The sequence below is a fragment of the Ranitomeya imitator genome, chromosome 1, assembly GCF_032444005.1.
Source record: "Ranitomeya imitator isolate aRanImi1 chromosome 1, aRanImi1.pri, whole genome shotgun sequence".
Classification (NCBI taxonomy): Eukaryota; Metazoa; Chordata; class Amphibia; order Anura; family Dendrobatidae; genus Ranitomeya; species Ranitomeya imitator.
Window position 1 is genome coordinate 761,827,812 of NC_091282.1, and position 20,269 is coordinate 761,848,080.

At 45.0% G+C, this 20,269-nt stretch overlaps 1 protein-coding gene across 1 annotated transcript in view; it reads right to left on the bottom strand.

The window, feature by feature from the left end:
- Positions 1-20,269, bottom strand: part of HHIPL1 (HHIP like 1) — a 73,613-nt gene that overhangs the window by 16,410 nt on the left and 36,934 nt on the right. The window contains exons 7-8 of the mRNA XM_069735398.1: positions 12,397-12,478; positions 7,138-7,220 (exon numbers count right to left, since the gene is read on the bottom strand). Coding sequence (XP_069591499.1) covers positions 7,138-7,220; positions 12,397-12,478 — 165 coding nt within the window. The remainder of the gene's footprint in view (positions 1-7,137; positions 7,221-12,396; positions 12,479-20,269) is intronic.

A 20,269-nucleotide genomic window follows, 5' to 3' on the forward strand; every position in this document is an offset into this window, starting at 1 on the left:
TACGGCTGTATGTAATATGTTCTGTATGTCATATGTTGTATGTACTGTATGTTATATTTTAATGTATGTACTGTAGTATGTTCTGTATGTCATATGTACTGTATGTTGTATGTACTCTTGTATGTAGTATGTTCTGTATGTCATATGTACTGTATGTTATATGTTGTATGTAATGTATGTCATATGTTGTATGTACTGCTGTATGTTGTATGTGCTATATGTTGTATGTACTGTTGTACGCGCTATATGTTGTATGTACTGTTGCATGTAGTATATTCTGTATGTCATGTTGTATGTACTGTATGTTATATGTTGCATGTACTGTATGCTATATGTTGCATGTACTGTATGTCATATGTTGTATGTACTGTTGTATGTCATATGTACTGTTGTGTGTAGTATATTCTGTAGGTCATATGTTGTATGTACTGTTGTATGTTATGTATGTCATATGTTGTATGTACTGTATGTTGTATGTACTGTTGTATGTAGTATATTCCGTATGTCATATGTTGAATGTACTGTATGCTGTATTTTATATGTTGCATGTACTGTATGTCATATGTTGTATGTAGTTGTTATACGTGGTATGTACTGTATGTGTGTATGTTTTTTTTTTTTTACATTCAACACATTAGCCGGATGATGGTACTACAACTGTGCCATCTTTGGCTAATTTGTCAATCACTGTCACTGTAGCAGGCATAGCCAGATGGGACTTGTAGTCCCATTGGACAATGCCTGCATACACACACACACACACACACACACACACACACCGAGACCGCCAGCAGCCCCGCAGACCCCGGGACAGCCTCGGCAGACCCGCACAGACCTCCAACAGCCCCGGCAGACCTTTGACATCCCCGCAAAGACCCCCAACAGCCCCCCGGCAGCCCCTCACAGACCTCCGCCAGCCCTAGCAGCCCCGCACAGACCCCCGACAGCCCCGCACAGACCTCTGACAGCCCCGGCAGACCCACCGACAGCCCCGCACAGACCCCCGACAGCCCCGCACATGCCCTGGACTGCACGCACCCACATACACGCAGTCTCCGCCCACACACTTCCCTCCTCCCAATCTGCAGCGCTTCCCCCGCAGCTAAACCGCAGGTCTTTTTTACATCTGCGGTTTTGCTGCGGATGTGCTCGACTCAATGCAAGTCTATGGGTGCAGAAACGCAGCAGATCCGCACAAAGAATTGACATGCTGCGAAAGAAAACAACGCTGCGCTTCTGAGCGTTTTTTTTTCGCGGCATGTGCACAGCGGATTGGGTTTTCCATAGGTTTACATGGTACTGTAAACCGCATAGAAAACTGCTGCAGATGCGCAGCATCAAAAACGCTGCGGATCCGCGGTAAAATCCACAACGTGTGAACATGGCCTAAAAGTGTAAATGCACCGTAAATGTTCTTGTATGGCGACGCAATACTGTAGCAATTGAGACCCCACCTTTAATTTTTCCCAGGACCATACTTTGTCTCACACCAGCCATGGGGACCTATAGGTTCTAATAGCAGCTGTACACTCAAAATAATAGGAAATTTGTTATCAATACTTTTTCTTGCAAAGTTGTCAGTTTTTTTTCTCCTCGTAGATAATTTGTAGCAAAATAAAGAACATTTACAGAGTGAAACGTTTAACGAGCTGACCTTCCTGCCCGACCTCTGCTTCAGGGCCACCATCAGGACATTACTGCCCTGACTGGTGTATGGGGCCCGGTGGGCAGAGGGGGCTCGCATCGGGCCCCGTCTCATCTGCTCACCGGGCCCCTACCGGCAGGCTAAACCGAGCCCTTAACGGCGCTGTGGCAACACTATTGACGTGCAGGCCCGTGCCCGCACGTCAAAAGTTAACAGCCGACAGCCAATCGGAGGCTGGCAGTTGACGTCAGACGCAGCGCGCACGTTGCCGGAGTCTGACGTCAGTGTCAGTTGCCGGCAAGTTCGCCTTTGCCGCAGGAGCGCTGTCAGGTGAGAACATTTTTTTTTATTATTGAGAGCGGCGATCCGGGGGGCCCGGGGCTGAATGCTGGACACACTGGGGGCTGCATGCTGGACACACTGGGGGCTGCATGCTGGACACACTGGGGGCTGCATGCTGGACACACTGGGGGCTGCATGCTGGACACACTGGGGGCTGCATGCTGGACACACTGGGGGCTGCATGCTGGACACACTGGGGGCTGCATGCTGGACACACTGGGGGCCGAATGCTGGACACACTGGGGGCCGAATGCTGGACACACTGGGGGCCGAATGCTGGACACACTGAGGGCCGAATGCTGGACACACTGAGGGCCGAGTGCTGGACACACTGAGGGCCGAGTGCTGGACACACTGAGGGCCGAATGCTGGACACACTGAGGGCAGAATGCTGGACACACTGAGGGCAGAATGCTGGACACACTGAGGGCAGAATGCTGGACACACTGAGGCAGAATGCTGGACACACGGACGCAGAATGCTGGACACACTGGGGCAGAATGCTGGACACACTGAGGCAGAATGCTGGACACACTGAGGCAGAATGCTGGATATTTATCAGTATTGTAGTATTCAGTCAGTGGTGGTAATATGTGGTCTGGACATGGTGTTGTGGTATTTGTCCCTTGTATGTGCTATTTGGTCACTTTGTGGTGGTAATATGTGGTCTGGTCATGGTGCGGTGGTATTTGTTCCCTGTATTTGATATTATTCGATCACTGTGGTGGTAATATGGTGTCTGTTCATGGTGTTGTGGTATTTGTTCTTGGTATATGATATTATTCGGTCACTGGTGGTAATATGTGGTCTGGACATGGTGCGGTGGTATTTGTTTGTTCTCTGTGATATTATTGGTCATTTTAAAAATTGAAAAATAAATAATATACCTAAATTGTATTGCATATTTTAACAAATATTTAGTAGGTTACAGCAGAGTAGGGCCCGGCCAAAAGTGTCTACCGTGTTATAGTGGTGGCTTATAAAATCTTTTGGTCAAATCAAAAGCTGCTGGCTATATGTGTGATCTGGTGATGGGAACTGTTAATGTGTGATAGATGAGAAGTGAAGTTTTTCCAAGAGAGAGTGGGGGAACTGTGGCAGTTCGAGGGGTGGAGGCAGGGCTGGGGTGGAGCCTGGGCGGAGTCTTAAGGGGGCCCCGAAAATTTTGCCAGTATGTGGCCCCAAAATTTCTAGTGGCAGCCCTGCTCTGCTATCTGTGCACTTCATGTCCTATTAATAGTGTGTATGATGAGGGCTAATCCGTGGGGCGGGTGTGAGGGGCTGATGCGAGGAGCGGATGCAAGGGCTAATGCGAGGGCAGATGTGAGGGCCGGATGCGAGGGCAGACCTGCGTTACAGTCTCACAGAAGACGCTGATTGGGTTTTGTGCATGTAGATTACTTGTAGAGACGATTCCATGGAAAAGATCTTTGTTGCCAAGACAACCAACACCGCTGAAGTACTATTCTCCTTAGCGGCGCTGACCTACATACGCCGGCGGCCAGAGGCGCAGCGCCACATTCTCTGAGCAAAAGTCTGCAGGGCTGTCATAGAACAAAAACCTGACTGAGGGAACGGGTGTAATTCACTTTACACAATCTACACACAGAAATGTAATGCTATCAGAGAGACAACATACATTACATTATTCCTCTATTCTTCTGGTGTGTATATGCAGGTGTTTCTCACTAAATTGGAATATCATCAAAAAGTATTTCAGTTCTTCAATACAAAAAGTGAATCTCATGTATAGAGGGATTACAAACAGAGTGATCTATTACAAGTGTTTATTTCTGTTAATGTTGATGATTATGGCTTACTTTATAACACCAGCTTGAAAAATGATTTTAAAATCCGAAATGTTGGCCTACTGAAATTTATGTTCAATAAATGCACTCAATACTTGGTCGGGGCTCCTTTTGCATCAATTACTGCATCAATGTGGCATGGCATGGAGGCGATCAGCTTGTGGCACTGCTGAGGTGTTATGGAAGCCCAGGTTGCTTTGATAGCATCCTTCAGCTCATCTGCATTGTTGGGTCTGGTGTCTCTCATCTTCCTCTTGAAGATTCTCTTTGGGGTTAAGGTCAGATGAGATTGCTGGCCAATCAAGCACAGCATTGCTGTTTTTAAACTTTGTATTGGTACTTTTGTCAGTCTGGACAGGTGCCAAGTCCTGCTGGAGAATGAAATTTCCATATCCAAAAAGCTTGTCGGCAGAGGGAAGCATGATCTGCTCTAAAATTTCCTGGTAGACGGCTGCGCTGACTTTGGTCTTGATAAAACACAGTGGACCTACACCAGCAGATGACATGGCTCCCCAAACCATCACTGATTGTGGAAACTTCACACTAGACCTCAAGCAGCTTGGATTGTGGCCTCTCCACTCTTCCTCCAGACTCTGGGACCTTGATTTTCAAATGAAATGCAAGATTTCCTTTAATCTGAAAACACCTTGGAACACTGAGCAACAGTCCAGTTCTTTTTCTCCTTAGTCCAGGTGAGGCCCCTTTCACACATCAGTTTTTTGCCGTCAGTCACAATCCACTTGCTCGACGCATCGATGGATGCGTCACAGATTGTGAAAAACTGATGCGACGGATCTGTTTTTTTGGATGGATCCGACTAGCAGATCTGGCCAATTGGATGCTCAGTTAAAAAAAAACGGAATCAGTCGCCAGATTCCATCATTTGACGGATCCGGCGCCATACCCTACCATTCTAGCAAACGACGGACGGCGATGGATCCGTCGCTGTCCATTTTTTTTTTAGACGTACCCAAAAAATTTTACTTTGTCCGTTGTCTCTGGCCGCTGGACAAACAATTTTTGACAGATCTGGCGAACGACTGATGAAATTTGAGGCCATAACTCGCAATCCGTCGCTAATACAAGTCTATGAGAAAAAAACGGATCCGGCGGCATCAGTCACTGGATCCGGTTTTTTTTTTATAATTGGACAGATTGCGACTGATGGCAAAAAACGGATGTGTGAAAGGGGCCTAAGATGCTTCTGGCATTGTCTATTGGTCATGAGCGGCTTGATACAAGGAATGCGACACTTGTAGCCCATGTCCTGGATGCGTCTGTGTGGTGCCTCTTGAAGCAATGACTCCAGCAGCAGTCCGCTCCTTGTGAATACCCCCAAATTTTTGAATTACCTTTTCTTAACAATCCTTTCAAGGCTGCGGTTATCCCGGTTTCTTGTGCACCCCTTTCTATCACACTTTTTCCTTCCACTGAATCTTCCATTAATATACTTGGATACAGGACTCTGAACAGCCAGCTTCTTCAGCAATGACCTTCTGTGGTTTACCCTCCTTGTGGAGTGTGTCAATAACTGAATTCTGGACATATGTCAAGTCAGCAGTCTTTCCCATGATTCTGGAGCTACTGAAACAGACTAAGGGACCTTTTTAAATGCTTAGGAAGCCTTTGCAGGTGTTTTTTGTTAATTATTCTAATTTACTGAGATAATGACTTTTGGGTTTTCTTTGGCTGTAAGCCATAATCATCAACATTAACAGAAATAAACACTTGAAATAGATCACTCAGTTTGTAATGACTCTATATAATATGAGTTTCACTTTTTGTATTGAAGAACTGAAATAAATTAACATTTTGATGGTATTCTAATTTTGTGAGAAGCACCTGTACATTATGACTCCTGTACTGATCCTAAGTTACTGTACATCCTGTTTTACCGTCCAGAGCTGCACTCACTATTCTGCTGGTGCAGTCACTGTGTACATACATTACATTACTGATCCTGAGTTACCTCCTGTATTATACTCCAGAGCTGCACTCACTATTCTGCTGGTGAAGTCACTGTGTACATACATTACATTACTGATCCTGAGTTACATCCTGTATTATACTCCAGAGCTGCACTCACTATTCTGCTGGTGCAGTCACTGTGTACATACATTACAGATCCTGAGTTACATCCTGTATTATGCTCCAGAGCTGCACTCACTATTCTGCTGGTGCAGTCACTGTGTACGTACATTACATTACTGATCATGTACTGACCCTGAGTTACATCCTGTTTTATACCTCAGAGTTCCACTCACTACTCTGCCTGTGCAGTCACTGTGTACATACATTACATTACTGATCCTGTACTGAACCTGAGTTGCATACAGTATTATACCCCAGAGCCGCACTCACTATTCTGCTGGTGGATTTACTGAGTGCATACATTACATTACATTACTGATCCTGAGTTACATCCTGTATTATACCCCAGAGCTGAACTCTCTATTCTGCTGGTGCAGTCACTGTGTACATACATTACATTACTGATCCTGTACTGAACCTGAGTTGTATACTGTATTATACCCCAGAGCCGCACTCACTATTCTGCTGGTGGAGTTACTGAGTGCATAGATCTGTTCTTAAAATTTGGATTCATGTTGCAGTGCTTCTGTGCCTCTGAGCCCTCAGTCTTGCGGTAATTCTGCCAATCTGAGAAGGTCTGTGGTTGTTGGGAAGGCAGTATGACAGAAGACATGCCGTTTCATTCCCCATCTCAGCTGTGAGGCAGTGACCAGTGTTGTATGAGAGGGTCGCTATGTGTCCCCCAGGATGTGCAAAGAAGCATATTGAGGCCGTGGGAGTGCATTGCAGTCACAGGCATAGCTGTGATTGTAATGCAGAATACAAGTAAGTGTTGATCTTGGGCAAGCGATTTGGCCAAGGCAGATTTAAGAAAACCTGCTCTGGGCTTTTATTTTTTAAACGGACTACAGGAAGGTAGTGAAGCAGTCTGTTTCTTCCCCCCGGCCCGGGTTTTCCATGTGGCCGGTAGCCACAGGTTCTTTGGTAAAAACCCCTGCAGCAGAGAGTTGGGTGTGTCAGTTTGGTTTTGCAATTGTGCAGAACAGAAGGCTCTGCAGGTCTCCCCTGTGTGATGCAACACAGAACCTAAGTAGAGCAAGAGACCTGACACCCTCAGCAACAGGACGCATTTACCGACTGTCTTGTTTTCCCGGCTGCGATCCAGAGCATACCCTTGTTTTGTTGTACTTTTGGACATTAAAAACTACATTTACTTTGAACTTTCTTGGATCACTGTACAGTGTGGACACTGCTGCGCCACGCAGCCTTCACTATGTTTCTATAAATTAAGCAGAGAGTTTCTGAACTTACTTTCTTTTGGTACAAGGGGTATAGCGGCACTCCTCGTCTTCACTGGAATGGGATGAAAGCTGCATTTGCCTGGCGGCGCCCTCCTGTGGCAACAGAGAGAATTTATAAAGCAGTTAAATTCAGAGGCTAGGAGAGAACTTCCAGCTGCTATATGCAGCGATCCAGGGTCCTGAGACTGAGCATGAGAACTATCCATCTGACCTATGTGTATTAATGATTCATATCAACAGAAAATGTGAGATAGATTCACCAGCCGAAGAGGGGACTGTGACGTTTGCTTGCAACGCGGCACATATGTGTGCACCAGCCAATAATCAGTGTGAGCATTACCGGGGGGCCGAATACATCGGGAGAAAAGTCCCTTTGCAACGAGACGGCGTATTTGTTTTTTTAATGAAGCAGTCGCCATGACCGTAATGAGATAATTAGCGTAGTTCAGCAGCACATACAACACGTTGGCATTTCGAAACCTTCAGTAAGATATGGGGAATTTATAGATCTGCATATTATGTTGTGGCACAAATTAAAGTGTTGTAAAACATGTAAAATAGGACATCATTCCCTGTAAGACTATGTTCACATAGAATTTTTGCCCTATGTTTTAGCCAGTCCCAACATATCTGCTAAATGTGGCCATAGTGCTCCATGCCGGAGAGAGGGCAAACGAATGTCCTTGTAGCCTTGGTCAGTGTATGTCACTATACCGCCAATATAAGGAGGTGACAAGAAACATTGTTGGCCAGATTGTCGGAGGTGTATAATAGTTCACTGGAAAGAGGGGAGCTACCTTCATCAATGAGAGAGGCTATTGTGGTCGTTATACCTAAGGCCGATAAGGACCCACAACTACCAGAATCCTATAGACCAATCTCACTTTTGACGGCCGACATCAAGATTCTGGCAAAAGCTCTGGCAAATAGGTTATCCAGGGTGATTGACAGACTGGTTCACCCGGATCAGTCAGGCTTTATGCCCAACAAATCAACGGCACTCAATCTGAGAAGGTTATTTTTAAATTTGCAAATCCCCTCTGACAATGTCGGAAGACGGGTTGTGGTATCCTTAGACGCCCATAAGGCTTTTGATTGCGTGGAGTGGAGCTATTTGTGGTCAGTACTGGAACGAATGGGGTTTGGACCTAAATTTATTTCATGGGTGCAGCTGTTGTACTCTTCTCCGGTAGCCAAAATTAGAGTGAATAACGCTCTCTCTGAGACCTTTTCATTGTCTAGAGGTACTAGACAGGGCTGCCCTTTGTCCCCGCTGCTCTTTGCGTTGGCGGTGGAACCCCTTGCTGCGAAGATCAGAGGTTCCCGGGAGGTGAGGGGTTTTATATACGGGGAGGCAGAGGAAAAAGTAGCGTTGTACGCTGATGATATTCTGCTATTCTTGGAGGATTCTGAGGAGACCCTGGTTAAGACGGAAGCCATTATTGAGGAATTTGGTAGTTACTCGGGCCTAAGGATCAATTGGGACAAATCGAATATGATGTTGATAGATGGGGATAGCGGGGACGGTGGTGGGGAGGTTTCTTCTACAAGGTTGAAGCTAGTTGATAAATTTAAATACCTGGGGATTCAGATCACTCTCCCTTTGACTAGCTTTGAGGAACTGAATTTGGCACCTCTTCTGCGGAGGATACGTACTAAGGTCCAGGCGTGGAGGAAGTTACATTTATCAGTAATCGGCAGGATAAACTTGATAAAGATGATTGTGATGCCACAACTACTTTATGTGCTGCACAACTCCCCTATATGGATATTGCAGAATAGGTTTCGGAGGATTAGATCTTTGTTTGGGGAATTGATTTGGGGTGGAAAGAGCCCCAGATTTAAACAGGAAACTCTACAGAGACCAAAGACGGAGGGAGGGGTGGCATTGCCTAATCCGTGGTTGTATTTTTTGGCTTCACAGTGCCAGCATTTCAAGGGATGGGGAGATGTGGTAGGTGGGACGCGGGCACCTTGCAGCCTGAGATCACTGATTGGGACGAAGGTGTTGAGTGAGGGTCTGGAGGGGGGACATTTCCGAGAGAAGGGCTCTAAATTTTGTACTATTAGGCTCATCCATAAGGTTTGGGACAAAGTTAAGGGGATTAGGGGTGTGCACGCACTCACTAGATTCTCACCCATTTGGAATAACTGTGTCCTACAGGAGTTTAGACAGATGGAGGGATTTCATAATTGGAGGGAGGCAGGCATCTCTCGGATGGGCCAGATTCTACATCAGGGCAGAATTAGAGATTTTGAGGCATTGCAGGAGGAGTTTTTACTACCGGACTCTGAGTTGTTTCAATACCGCCGTCTTTCACATGCGCATCGGGCACAGTGTAGGAGAGGACCCGTTGAAATACAGGTGGACCTAATGCTAGATTTTATCCTTGTAGGGGGTGGCACGAGGGGGGTGATCTCGGGAATATACGAATTCCTTTTGTTCTCTTTCTTGGAGGAACACCCTATTAGAGCAAGGGCGAAATGGGAGGCGGACCTTGGGGCAATTGATATTGATCATTGGGAATCAGTACTGGACTATGTGCCCAAAATATCAATGAGCGAGCCTGGGAGGCTATCACAATTATTTGTTATTCATAGGGCATATAGAACTCCGGATATGTTATTCAAAGCCGGATTGAGATCTAGTTCAGAATGCCCCAGATGCTCGCAGTCCGATGCGGGCATCCTTCATATGTTATGGCAGTGCCCCAGGTTGTCCTCCTTCTGGGTGGTGGTGCTGAATAAAGTGGGACTGGCATATGGTTGCACTGTGCCGCGTGATCCCCTGGTATGTGTTTTGGGCTATGTTGAGGTGATCATAACTGATAAGATGTATAAAGTGGTTATTGCCAGACTGCTATTTATCGCGCGAAAATTGATTGCCAAATTCTGGATTAGAGAAGAGCCACCAACAAGGAGAGACTTTATGAAGCAAGTGGACCATATCATTGCTTTGGAGAGGAGTATCTACGTTAGGAGGAGCAAGGCGGACCTCTTTGACAGGCTGTGGAACCCGTGGCTTGAATCAATGTGATTTAAAAGACCTTGTGCTCCATTGGGAGGTTTATTGACAAATCATCTTCCTTTTCTTGTACTTTTATATATGACAAAGTAGGGGGGGTCGACTCTTGACAGGTCTCTAGAGGGGGGGAAGGGGGGTGGGAGTTTGGTTTGGGACTAAATATGTTTTCCTTTTTTTAAAAAAACAAGTATTGTACACTGGTATATTGCTGATAACAAAGTATTCCTTTTATTGTTTATGTGCAATATTTATGGTTCAATTAAAAATATCTGATTTAAAAAAAAAATATAAGGAGGTGACAGTGTAGTAGACTACGTATTTACATGCTGCAGAGTCCAGTAAAATAAACATATCTATCAAATTAATTTAAAAAAAAAACATGGAAGTCATTGAGTACGGCATCTGTCACTGGCTTTCGTTTATGGGGTACATCATGGGCTTTTCGATGACCATTAAATGGACGCTCTTATAACCTATGGGTGACATGGATTCATACATTGCAGTCAGATCAACGTATTCGCCTGCAAAAAAATGTATTCAGATGTATATGGCGGCGTACCCATAGACTAAAATGTGCAAGACAAAGTTAGAAAAAAAAAGTTATTTTGACTGTTTTGTCAGGTTTACATCATATTGGTGTTTTGTTTGCTTTTTTAAATCGCACACAAAAATGTAGCTCACGTCGCTTTTTTTGTCCCTCAAAAAGTAGAAATATAGAAATAGACGTATAAGATGTAAAACAGTACACTTCAATCTTGATGAATTTAGTGGGGAGGATAAAAAAAGTTTACTGTTCTAAACACATCCCCAGCACCTCCCAGCAAAACTGGCTCCGAAATCCTGGGGGGGGAATTTGGGCCTGTTTAAACAAAGTAAAAATAAAAAACAAAAAGTATGCACACATAGGTGGGTGTGTTTTACTGGTTTAAGAGAACCTGGGAGCCCGATTTTGTAGTGTAAAGACATGGCTGTCATGGCGTTGTAATATAGATGACATTGATACCTTTGGTGAAGAAATCCGCTTTGTTGTTCTTCTTTAATCACCATTTGAAGTTTTCTGATAGTTAGATTTCAGTGCACAGGGGCAGGATAGTGCACTGGGACTTCTCCTCCCTGTCTGAGATTCGCCGGACCCTCCGCTGCCTCTGGATTGTGATTTCCTGGACCCTTTGCCTATCTCTGTTCTGTGAATAATCCACCTCCTCTGAAACTGCAGCAATGACCTGTCAATCACAGACCGGAGGCATGCGGGAGCTGGGGAATCACAGACAGGGAGAAGACCCAGTGCACAGTCCGGCCCCTGTGCACCGAAATCTAATTATCAGAAAACTTCAATTGCAGAAGAACAACAAAGCGGATTTCTTCACAAAAGGGATCATTGTAATCAGCATTATAGCGCCATTACAGCCATGTCTGTACTTTGCATTACACAATCATGCTGACAGGTTCTCTTTAAACCTATACATCAAAATACAGGCAGACGTAGGTCGGTGTATGGCACACGGTGGGGATCCAGCAACCTAACATTTATCTTTATGCTTTGGATGAGAAACTCCCTGCAGGTAGCATTGCAAGACCAGCTCTCCACGCAGTGTAAATTCTTCTTTTTTTATCCTGCTGCATTTTTTAATTTTATTTATTTTATTTATTTTATCTCATGCATTTTAATAGTTCAAGCTAGCGGATACGGTTTCACGAAATCTCCTGCCCACTGTGCATTCAGAAACTCTGAAACTGTGCAATTTTTGTTCTCTACAGATTTCTATGAGAAGCCTGAAAATAAAAATATGTACAAACACAAATTTACAGAATTCCAGAATTTCTGCACAAAAAAAATACATTAAAAAGGAACCAAAGATGCAATAATCACAGTAGATTACTACGGGATATTTTGGTGCAATCATCTGCAGAAAAAAAAAAAAAAGTATTTTCACACCTGGGAACTTGGCCTGAAAGTTATGCAATTTCTGACATATATCGCAAGATCGCTTCTAACTTTCAATCAATGGGAACATTCGTGTTTACATCACATCGGAAAGTGTTACAATGTTACCCAATCCTCAGCACTACAGATCTCTCTTCTGTCCTGATAGTTTGCTACAATGTATCAGTTCAGATCACATTATATATTACCTGCTCGGGTCACAGAATATTGCAAAAAATAAATATTGACTATCTAGTTTATTTGGTGAGAAAGTATCAGACTTTGCCATTGGATGCTGGATAAATTCCGGATAGTCTCACCTTGATGTATCTATGATCTTGTACACGACACCGGTGGGGGATGTCGCACTGGGTATACCGGTAGACATGAAGTACATTTCTCCTGAAAGAAAACAAGGAATCAGGAAAGGGTCTTATATAGGATTTATGTTTTGCTGGCAGGTGGGCTCAGGTGTACAGTATATAGGAAGGGTACATTGCAGCTTGCTAATTAAATCTGTTTTTTTTAATTTTTTTAATTTTTTTTATTTTAGGCTCTATGCAACCAATCAGAGACCAGCTTTCATTTCTTAAAGGGGTAGTCACAGCAGGCAACCCCCTTAATGTGCACAGACTTTACAAAGAGCCTAAACATTCAAAGAAAGAGAATTCATTTAGCAAATTGCCAGATCCGGACAACCTCATAGACACAAATGTGAAATGGATATTTTAACGAGATGATGCTGTAATGTGTCATTCAGAAAGTGTATGAAACGGAACAAACCGCTCTGGCAGAATTATCTGTCTTTCAGGGTCTTAGGGCTCATACCCATATGAGAGAAAAAAAATGGTCCAATTTCCGGACTGAAAAAACGGACAAGTGCTATGCGAGGGTCTTGCAAGTAAAATCTGATTTTCACACCTAGCTATCTGATTGCAATGCGATTTAAACATGAGCTTTTACATACAGCTGTTCTCTGGATGTAAAAGCTCATGCTAAAATCGCATTGTATAATACAACTGTACACATCCTTTTAAAACCAAATATTCTTCAAAACATATACAGTCATGGCCAAAAGTATTGACACCCCTGCAATTCTGTCAGATAATACTCAGTTTCTTCCTGAAAATGATTGCAAACACAAATTCTTTGTTATTATTATCTTCATTTAATTTGTCTTAAATGAAAAAACACAAAAAGAATTGTCCTAAAGCCAAATTGGATATAATTCCACACCAAACATAAAAAAGGGGGTGGACAAAAGTATTGGCACTGTTCGAAAAATCATGTGATGCTTCTCTAATTTGTGTAATTAACAGCACCTGTAACTTACCTGTGGCACCTAACAGGTGTTGGCAATAACTAAATCACACTTGCAGCCAGTTGACATGGATTAAATTTGCTCAACCTGTGTCCTGTGTCCTTGTGTGTACCACATTGAGCATGGAGAAAAGAAAGAAGACCAAAGAACTGTCTGAGGACTTGAGAAACCAAATTGTGTGGAAGCATGAGCAATCTCAAGGCTACAAGTCCATCTCCAAAGACCTGAATGTTCCTGTGTCTACCGTGCGCAGTGTCATCAAGAAGTTTACAGCCCATGGCACTGTGGCTAACCTCCCTAGATGTGGACAGAAAAGAAAAATTGACAAGAGATTTCAACACAAGATTGTGCGGATGTTGGTTAAAGAACCTCGACTAATAACCAAACAAGTTCAAGCTGCCCTGCAGTCCGGGGGTACAACAGTGTCAACCCGTACTATCCGTCGGCATCTGAATGAAAAGGGACTGTATGGTAGGAGACCCAGGAAGACCCAACTTCTTACCCCAAGACATAAAAAAGCCAGGCTGGAGTTTGCCAAAACTTACCTGAAAAAGCCTAAAACATTTTGGAAGAATGTTCTCTGATCAGATGAGACAAAAGTAGAGCTTTTTGGGCAAAGGCATCAACAGAGATTACAGGAGAAAAAAAAGAGGCATTCAAAGAAAAGAACACGGTCCCTACAGTCAAACATGGCAGAGGTTCCCTGATGTTTTGGGGGTTGCTTTGCTGCCTCTGGCACTGGACTGCTTGACCATGTGCATGGCATTATGAAGTCTGAAGACTACCAACAAATGTTTCAGCATAATGCAGGGCCCAGTGTGAGAAAGCTGGGTCTCCCTCAGAGGTCATGGGTCTTCCAGCAGGACAATGACCCAAAACACACTTCAAAAAGCACTAGAAAATGGTTTGAGAGAAAGCACTGGAGGCTTCTAAGGTGGCCAGCAATGAGTCCAGACCTGAATCCCATAGAACACCTGTGGAGAGATCTAAAAATGGCAGTTTGGAGAAGGCACCCTTCAAATATCAGGGACCTGGGGCAGTTTGCCAAAGAAGAATGGTCTAAAATTCCAGCAGAGCATTGTAAGAAACTTATTGATGGTTACCGGAAGCAGTTGGTCGCAGTTATTTTGGCTAAAGGTTGTGCAACCAAGTATTAGGCTGAGGGTGCCAATACTTTTGTCTGGCCCATGTTTGGAGTTTTGTGCGAAATAATCAAATGTTTTGCTTTTTGCTTCACTCTCTTTTGTGTTTTTTCATTTAAGACAAATTAAATGAAGATAATAATACCAAATAATTTGTGTTTGCAATCATTTTCAGGAACAAAATGAGTATTATTTGACAGAATTGCAGGGGTGTCAATACATTTGGCCATGACTGTATAACTGATAGATAGATATAAAAAAAGCCAGTAATTTGTATGCGCATACAGTAAATAGCTTAGAATAGAAAAGATAGAAAACATATATACACATAGGATATATATATGTGTATATACTGTATATATATTTTATACTACAGAGAGAGCTAGATAGAAAATTAGCCGGTAATTCATTTGTCGGCTTCTGTAAAATCAATGGAGGAGCCGAAAGGATAGAAGAGATGGTTTACATACAGTAAATAGCTGCAGAATAGGGAGCTATATATATGTCAGTGACAAATACAATTACTATAGTGTGTGTGTGTGTGTGTGTGTGTGTGTGTGTGTGTGTGTGTGGGGTCCCCCTATAATTTATAGCCAGAAATAGCAATGCAGACAGCTGAGAGCTGATATTTGTAGCCTACAAAGGGGACATGCATGGTGCAAGTGCTGTGCGTTTTTTTCTCGCATCCATTGACTTGCATTGGCGAGTCTCCTCTGAGATACACAGCAAATAGCAGCAAGCTGCGATTTTTTTTTCAGAGTCCAATTTCAGCTGAGAAAAAAAAAAAATCGCAGATGAGATGTCACCCATTGAATAACATTGGTCCAAGTGCAATCCGATTTTTTTATTGGCTTGCACACGTCCGTTTTTCTTGCAAGTGAGTATGAGCCCTTGTGCGAATTAAGATATCACAGAAAGAATAAGCTTCCCCCAGTCACTAATGGGGCAGAGAGATGCACTAAAAGATGTGGATTTTTCCAACTGAAAAATCCAAGTCCAAAAAATACGTAAGCTACTTACCAGTAGCGATGTTTTTTCAGGAGCCCATGACAGCACTACTTCAGGGACAGGAAACCTACAGACATAAAAGGGCGGTACCTCTCTCCCGCATCAGTAGGTTGCAGAGCATGAGAGGACCCCCTTGGTTAGTAACACAGAAACAGCATAAACTATGGTACAATTCACCACATGAGTGAAAGTAGGATTTAAAGAAAAAAACTAAAGTTTTTAGCCATCCGAGAAAGAATAGGGTAGGGAATTAAGGGTGCTGTCATGGGCTCCTGAAAAAACACCGCTACCGGTAAGTAGCTTACGTATTTATTCAGTCGCCATGACAGCACTACGAGAGACTTTCAGAGAAGTAAGAAAGATTTAGGGAGGGATAACTGCCTCAAGCACCCTTCTCCCAAATGTGAGGTCGGACGAGCCACCCAGATCTAGCCTATAGTGTCTAAGAAAGGTAGATGGAGAAGACCATGTGGCTGCCTTACAAATGTCTTCAATTGACACCTCTGATCTCTCCGCCCAGGATGTTGCCACGGCTCGAGTGGAGTGAGCTTTTATACCTTCTGGGATCTCCATGCCACCTGCTGTATAAGCGAGAGAGATCACCTCTCTGATCCATCTGGCTAGTGTGTTTTTAGATATTCTAAAGGTACCTTCACACTAAATGATATCGCTAGCGATCCGTGACGTTGCCGCGTCCTGGCTAGCGATATCGTTCAGTTTGACACGCAGCAGCGATCAGAATCCTGCTGTGATGTTGTTGGTCGGGGCTAGAAGGCCAGAACTTTATTTGGTCGCTGGCTCTCCCGCAGACATCGCTGAATCGGCGTGTGTGACGCCGATTCAGCGATATGTTCACTGGTTAACAGGGTAAACATCGTGTTACTAAGCGCAGGGCCGCGCTCAGGGCCGGCTCCAGGTTTTCGAGGGCCCCGGGCGAAAGAGTCTCAGTGGGCCCCCCCTTTAACAAATACCCCGATTTATGATGCCCAGATACGGCAGAGAAATGTATAGTACAATGCCAGATTTCACTTCTTACATGAGTGACAGCTATTGTAAATTCTGCAGTGTATATATACAGGAGAGGTGCTGTGCAGTGTATATATACAGGAGGAAAGGTGCTGTGCAGTGTATATATACAGGAGAGGTGCTGTGCAGTGTATATATACAGGAGGAAAGGTGCTGTGCAGTGTATATATACAGAAGAGGTGCTGTGCAGTGTATATATACAGGAGGAAAGGTGCTGTGCAGTGTAAATATACAGGAGAGGTGCTGTGCAGTGTATATATACAGGAGGAAAGGTGCTGTGCAGTGTATATATACAGGAGAGGTGCTTTTCTGTTTTGAGTTTTTCTATGAAATAAAGACTTTTCTACATAAACAACGTTGTTTGGTTTTGCGGCCCCAACAGATTTGTGCTACAAAGTAACAGGCGGCTCGGGCATTAATGAGGGACCTGATACTGAATCCTTTTCACAAACCCTAATGACCCAATTAGTGCCCTGTCATTAGAAGCTCATTAAACGCCTCCCTGTCCCGAGCAGTCACGTACAGTATGGGGGGATCCTGCAGCCCACCCCCTGACTGCTCCATACCATACACTGCCCTCTGTCGCGCTCACTATTATCCTGTGCATTTCTCCACCATGGCAGCAGGAAATGTCTGCTCCTCTATTGGGTTGGAACCTGATTTAATCAAGGAATAATGTGGATTTGTTGCCGGTGGCCGCAGGGGAAGGGTTAAGTGATTCCATGTCCGTGGTGGGAGCAGTGGCAGCTGCTGGGACCTGGACAGAGACAACCAATGTTGCTGTGACTGCACAGTGTGATGTGGAGGAGAGAAGCTGAGACGCAGAAATCACCCACATGCCAGCACTGGGCAGAGTCCCTCCAGTCACCAGCCTGGGGCCACGGGGCCCCAACGTACAGCCCACAGCTCAGTTTTATCCATGGCAGCAGCTCCCCTTCTTCCTGGCATCTGGTTAACCCCATTTATGCGGGTCCGATTGTTATCTTTAAGGTTCAGCAATAACCTTCATACAGATGGGAAGGGGTTAAGCTTCTTCCTACCCCACTGGTGCAGGTTGGTGAGGAATGCATGTATTCTGGGGTTCTGGGTGAGCTGGGCGGCTGCAGGTTGCAGGCTGCTCTTCACCATCTCCTCCTCCAGACATCACCCACATTTTTAGGCAGCGGAGACAGCAGCAGACTGAGCCACAAGTCCAACCACTGCTGGATACTTTAGTTTGCACTCACTCAGGCACTGGTAGGACGGAGCTCCCCCGGAATCTGCCTGATAATAAGTTCAGCACTGCAGCCAGCCAGGGGCTCTCTCCGCCCACAAACAGTCACACTGGCTGCGTTCTCTTAACCCCTATGTGTGCCTGCCTGGCTGCACTGACTGAGTGAGAAGATGCTTGTGTCAGAGCTGGCACATAGGGGTTAAGAGAACTCAGCCAGTGTGACTTTGTGGGCGGAGAGAGCATGTTCTCCTGCTCTGCTCTCTCAGCTGTATCTATGATAGTGTGAGTGGGCCCCCCTCTCTCTCTAGGGCCCCGGCATTTGCCCAGGTGCGCCGGGTGCTGACGCCGGCCCTGGCCGCGCTTAGTAACCCGATGTTTACCCTGGTTACCATCCTAAAAGTAAAAAAAAACAAACGCTTCATACTTACCTTCCACTGTCTGTCCTCCGGCGCTGTGCTTTCCTGCACTCACTGTGAGGACAGCGGCCGGAAAGCACAGTGGTGATGTCACCGCTCTGCTTTCCGGCCGCTGTGCTCACAGCCAGTACAGAGAAGCACAGCGCCGGGGACAGACAGCGGAAGGTAAGTATGAAGCGTTTGTTTTTTTTACTTTTAGGATGGTAACCAGGGTAAACATCGGGTTACTAAGCGCGGCCCTGCGCTTAGTTACCCGATGTTTACCCTGGTTACCGGGGACCTCGGGATCGTTGGTCGCTGGAGAGCTGTCTGTGTGACAGCTCTCCAGCGACCAAACAGCGACGCTGCAGCGATCCGGATCGTTGTCTGGATCGCTGCAGCGTCGTTTAGTGTGAAGGTACCTTAAAGGTACCGTCACACATAGCGACGCTGCAGCGATACCGAAAACGATCCGGATCGCTGCAGCGTCGCTATTTGGTCGCTGGAGAGCTGTCACACAGACAGCTCTCCAGCGACCAACGATCCCGAGGTCCCCGGTAACCAGGGTAAACATCGGGTAACTAAGCGCAGGGCCGCGCTTAGTAACCCGATGTTTACCCTGGTTACCATCCTAAAAAGTAAAAAAAACAAACGCTACATACTTACCTACAGCCGTCTGTCCTCGGCGCTCTGCTTCTCTGGTCTGGCTGTGAGCGCCGGGCAGCCAGAAAGCAGAGCGGTGACGTCACCGCTCTGCATTCCGGCTGACCGACGCTCACAGCCAGAGCAGGAGGAGTGCAGAGCACAGCGCTGGAGGACAGACGGCTGTAGGTAAGTATGTAGTGTTTGTTTTTTTACTTTTAGGATGGTAACCAGGGTAAACATCGGGTTACTAAGCGCGGCCCTGCGCTTAGTTACCCGATGTTTACCCTGGTTACCAGCGAAGACATCGCTGAATCGGTGTCACACACGCCGATTCAGCGATGTCTACGGGGAGTCCAGCGACCAAATAAAGTTCTGGACTTTCTTCCCCGACCAGCGATCTCCCAGCAGGGGCCTGATCGCTGCTGCCTGTCACACTGGACGATATCGCTAGCGAGGACGCTGCAACGTCACGGATCGCTAGCGATATCGTCTAGTGTGACAGTACCTTTAGACCCTTTCTAACTCCCTGGTAGGCTATAAATAAGGAGTTAAATAAATTTCAGTTACAGATACCTGGAAAAAAGATAAGAAGACATCTTCTTACATCTAAAGAATGAAATCTATGTTTCTTATCATTAGTGGGATTAGAACAAAACAATTCTTTGTTTGAAGCAACCTTTGGAAGATAAAGACGATCAGGTTACAAAATAACTCTATCTTCTCTAAACTGCATGTATGGAGGTTGTCTAGATAATGCTTGTAGATCACTAACCCTTCTCCTATGTGAGTGCAACTAACAGGGCTGTTTTAACCGACAGGATCTTTATTGGAACAGTATCAATAGGTTCAAATGGGGCTTGCGTTAAAGCTGAGAGCACAAGATTTAGGTCCCACGGAACTATTTTTTGTTTAATGACTGGTCTGGATCTAGTAACAGCTTTGAAGAACCTGGATATCCAATGATTGCTGGCTAAGTTAGAATTGTAGAGTGCCCCCAGGGCCTAAAATTTGAACTCTGAGAGGCCTATTTCTAGACCCTTTTGTAAGAATTGTAAAATTTGATTAATACAAGGTTCCTGGTCAATATGTGCTCCCGACCTTGATAGGAATTTCTTCCAAACCCTGACGTAAATGTTTGTCATAGAGGTTTTCCTACTCTTTAGAAGTGTATTTACAAGATCTCGAGAAAACCCCCTCCCCCTTAGTAATGACCTCTCAAATTCCATGCTGCTAGGTGTAAATTGGCTACTCGTGGATGGAAAATTGGGCCCTGGGAGAGGAGATCTGGTAATTCTGGGAGAATCCATGATTGGGTAATAGACATCTTCCTTAGCCAAGGAAAGCACGACCTCCTGGGCCAGAAAGGGGCTATCAGGATTACCCGAGCCCTGTCTTCCCATATTTTCCTCAGAACTATAGGAATTAGGTTTAGAGGGGGAAAGG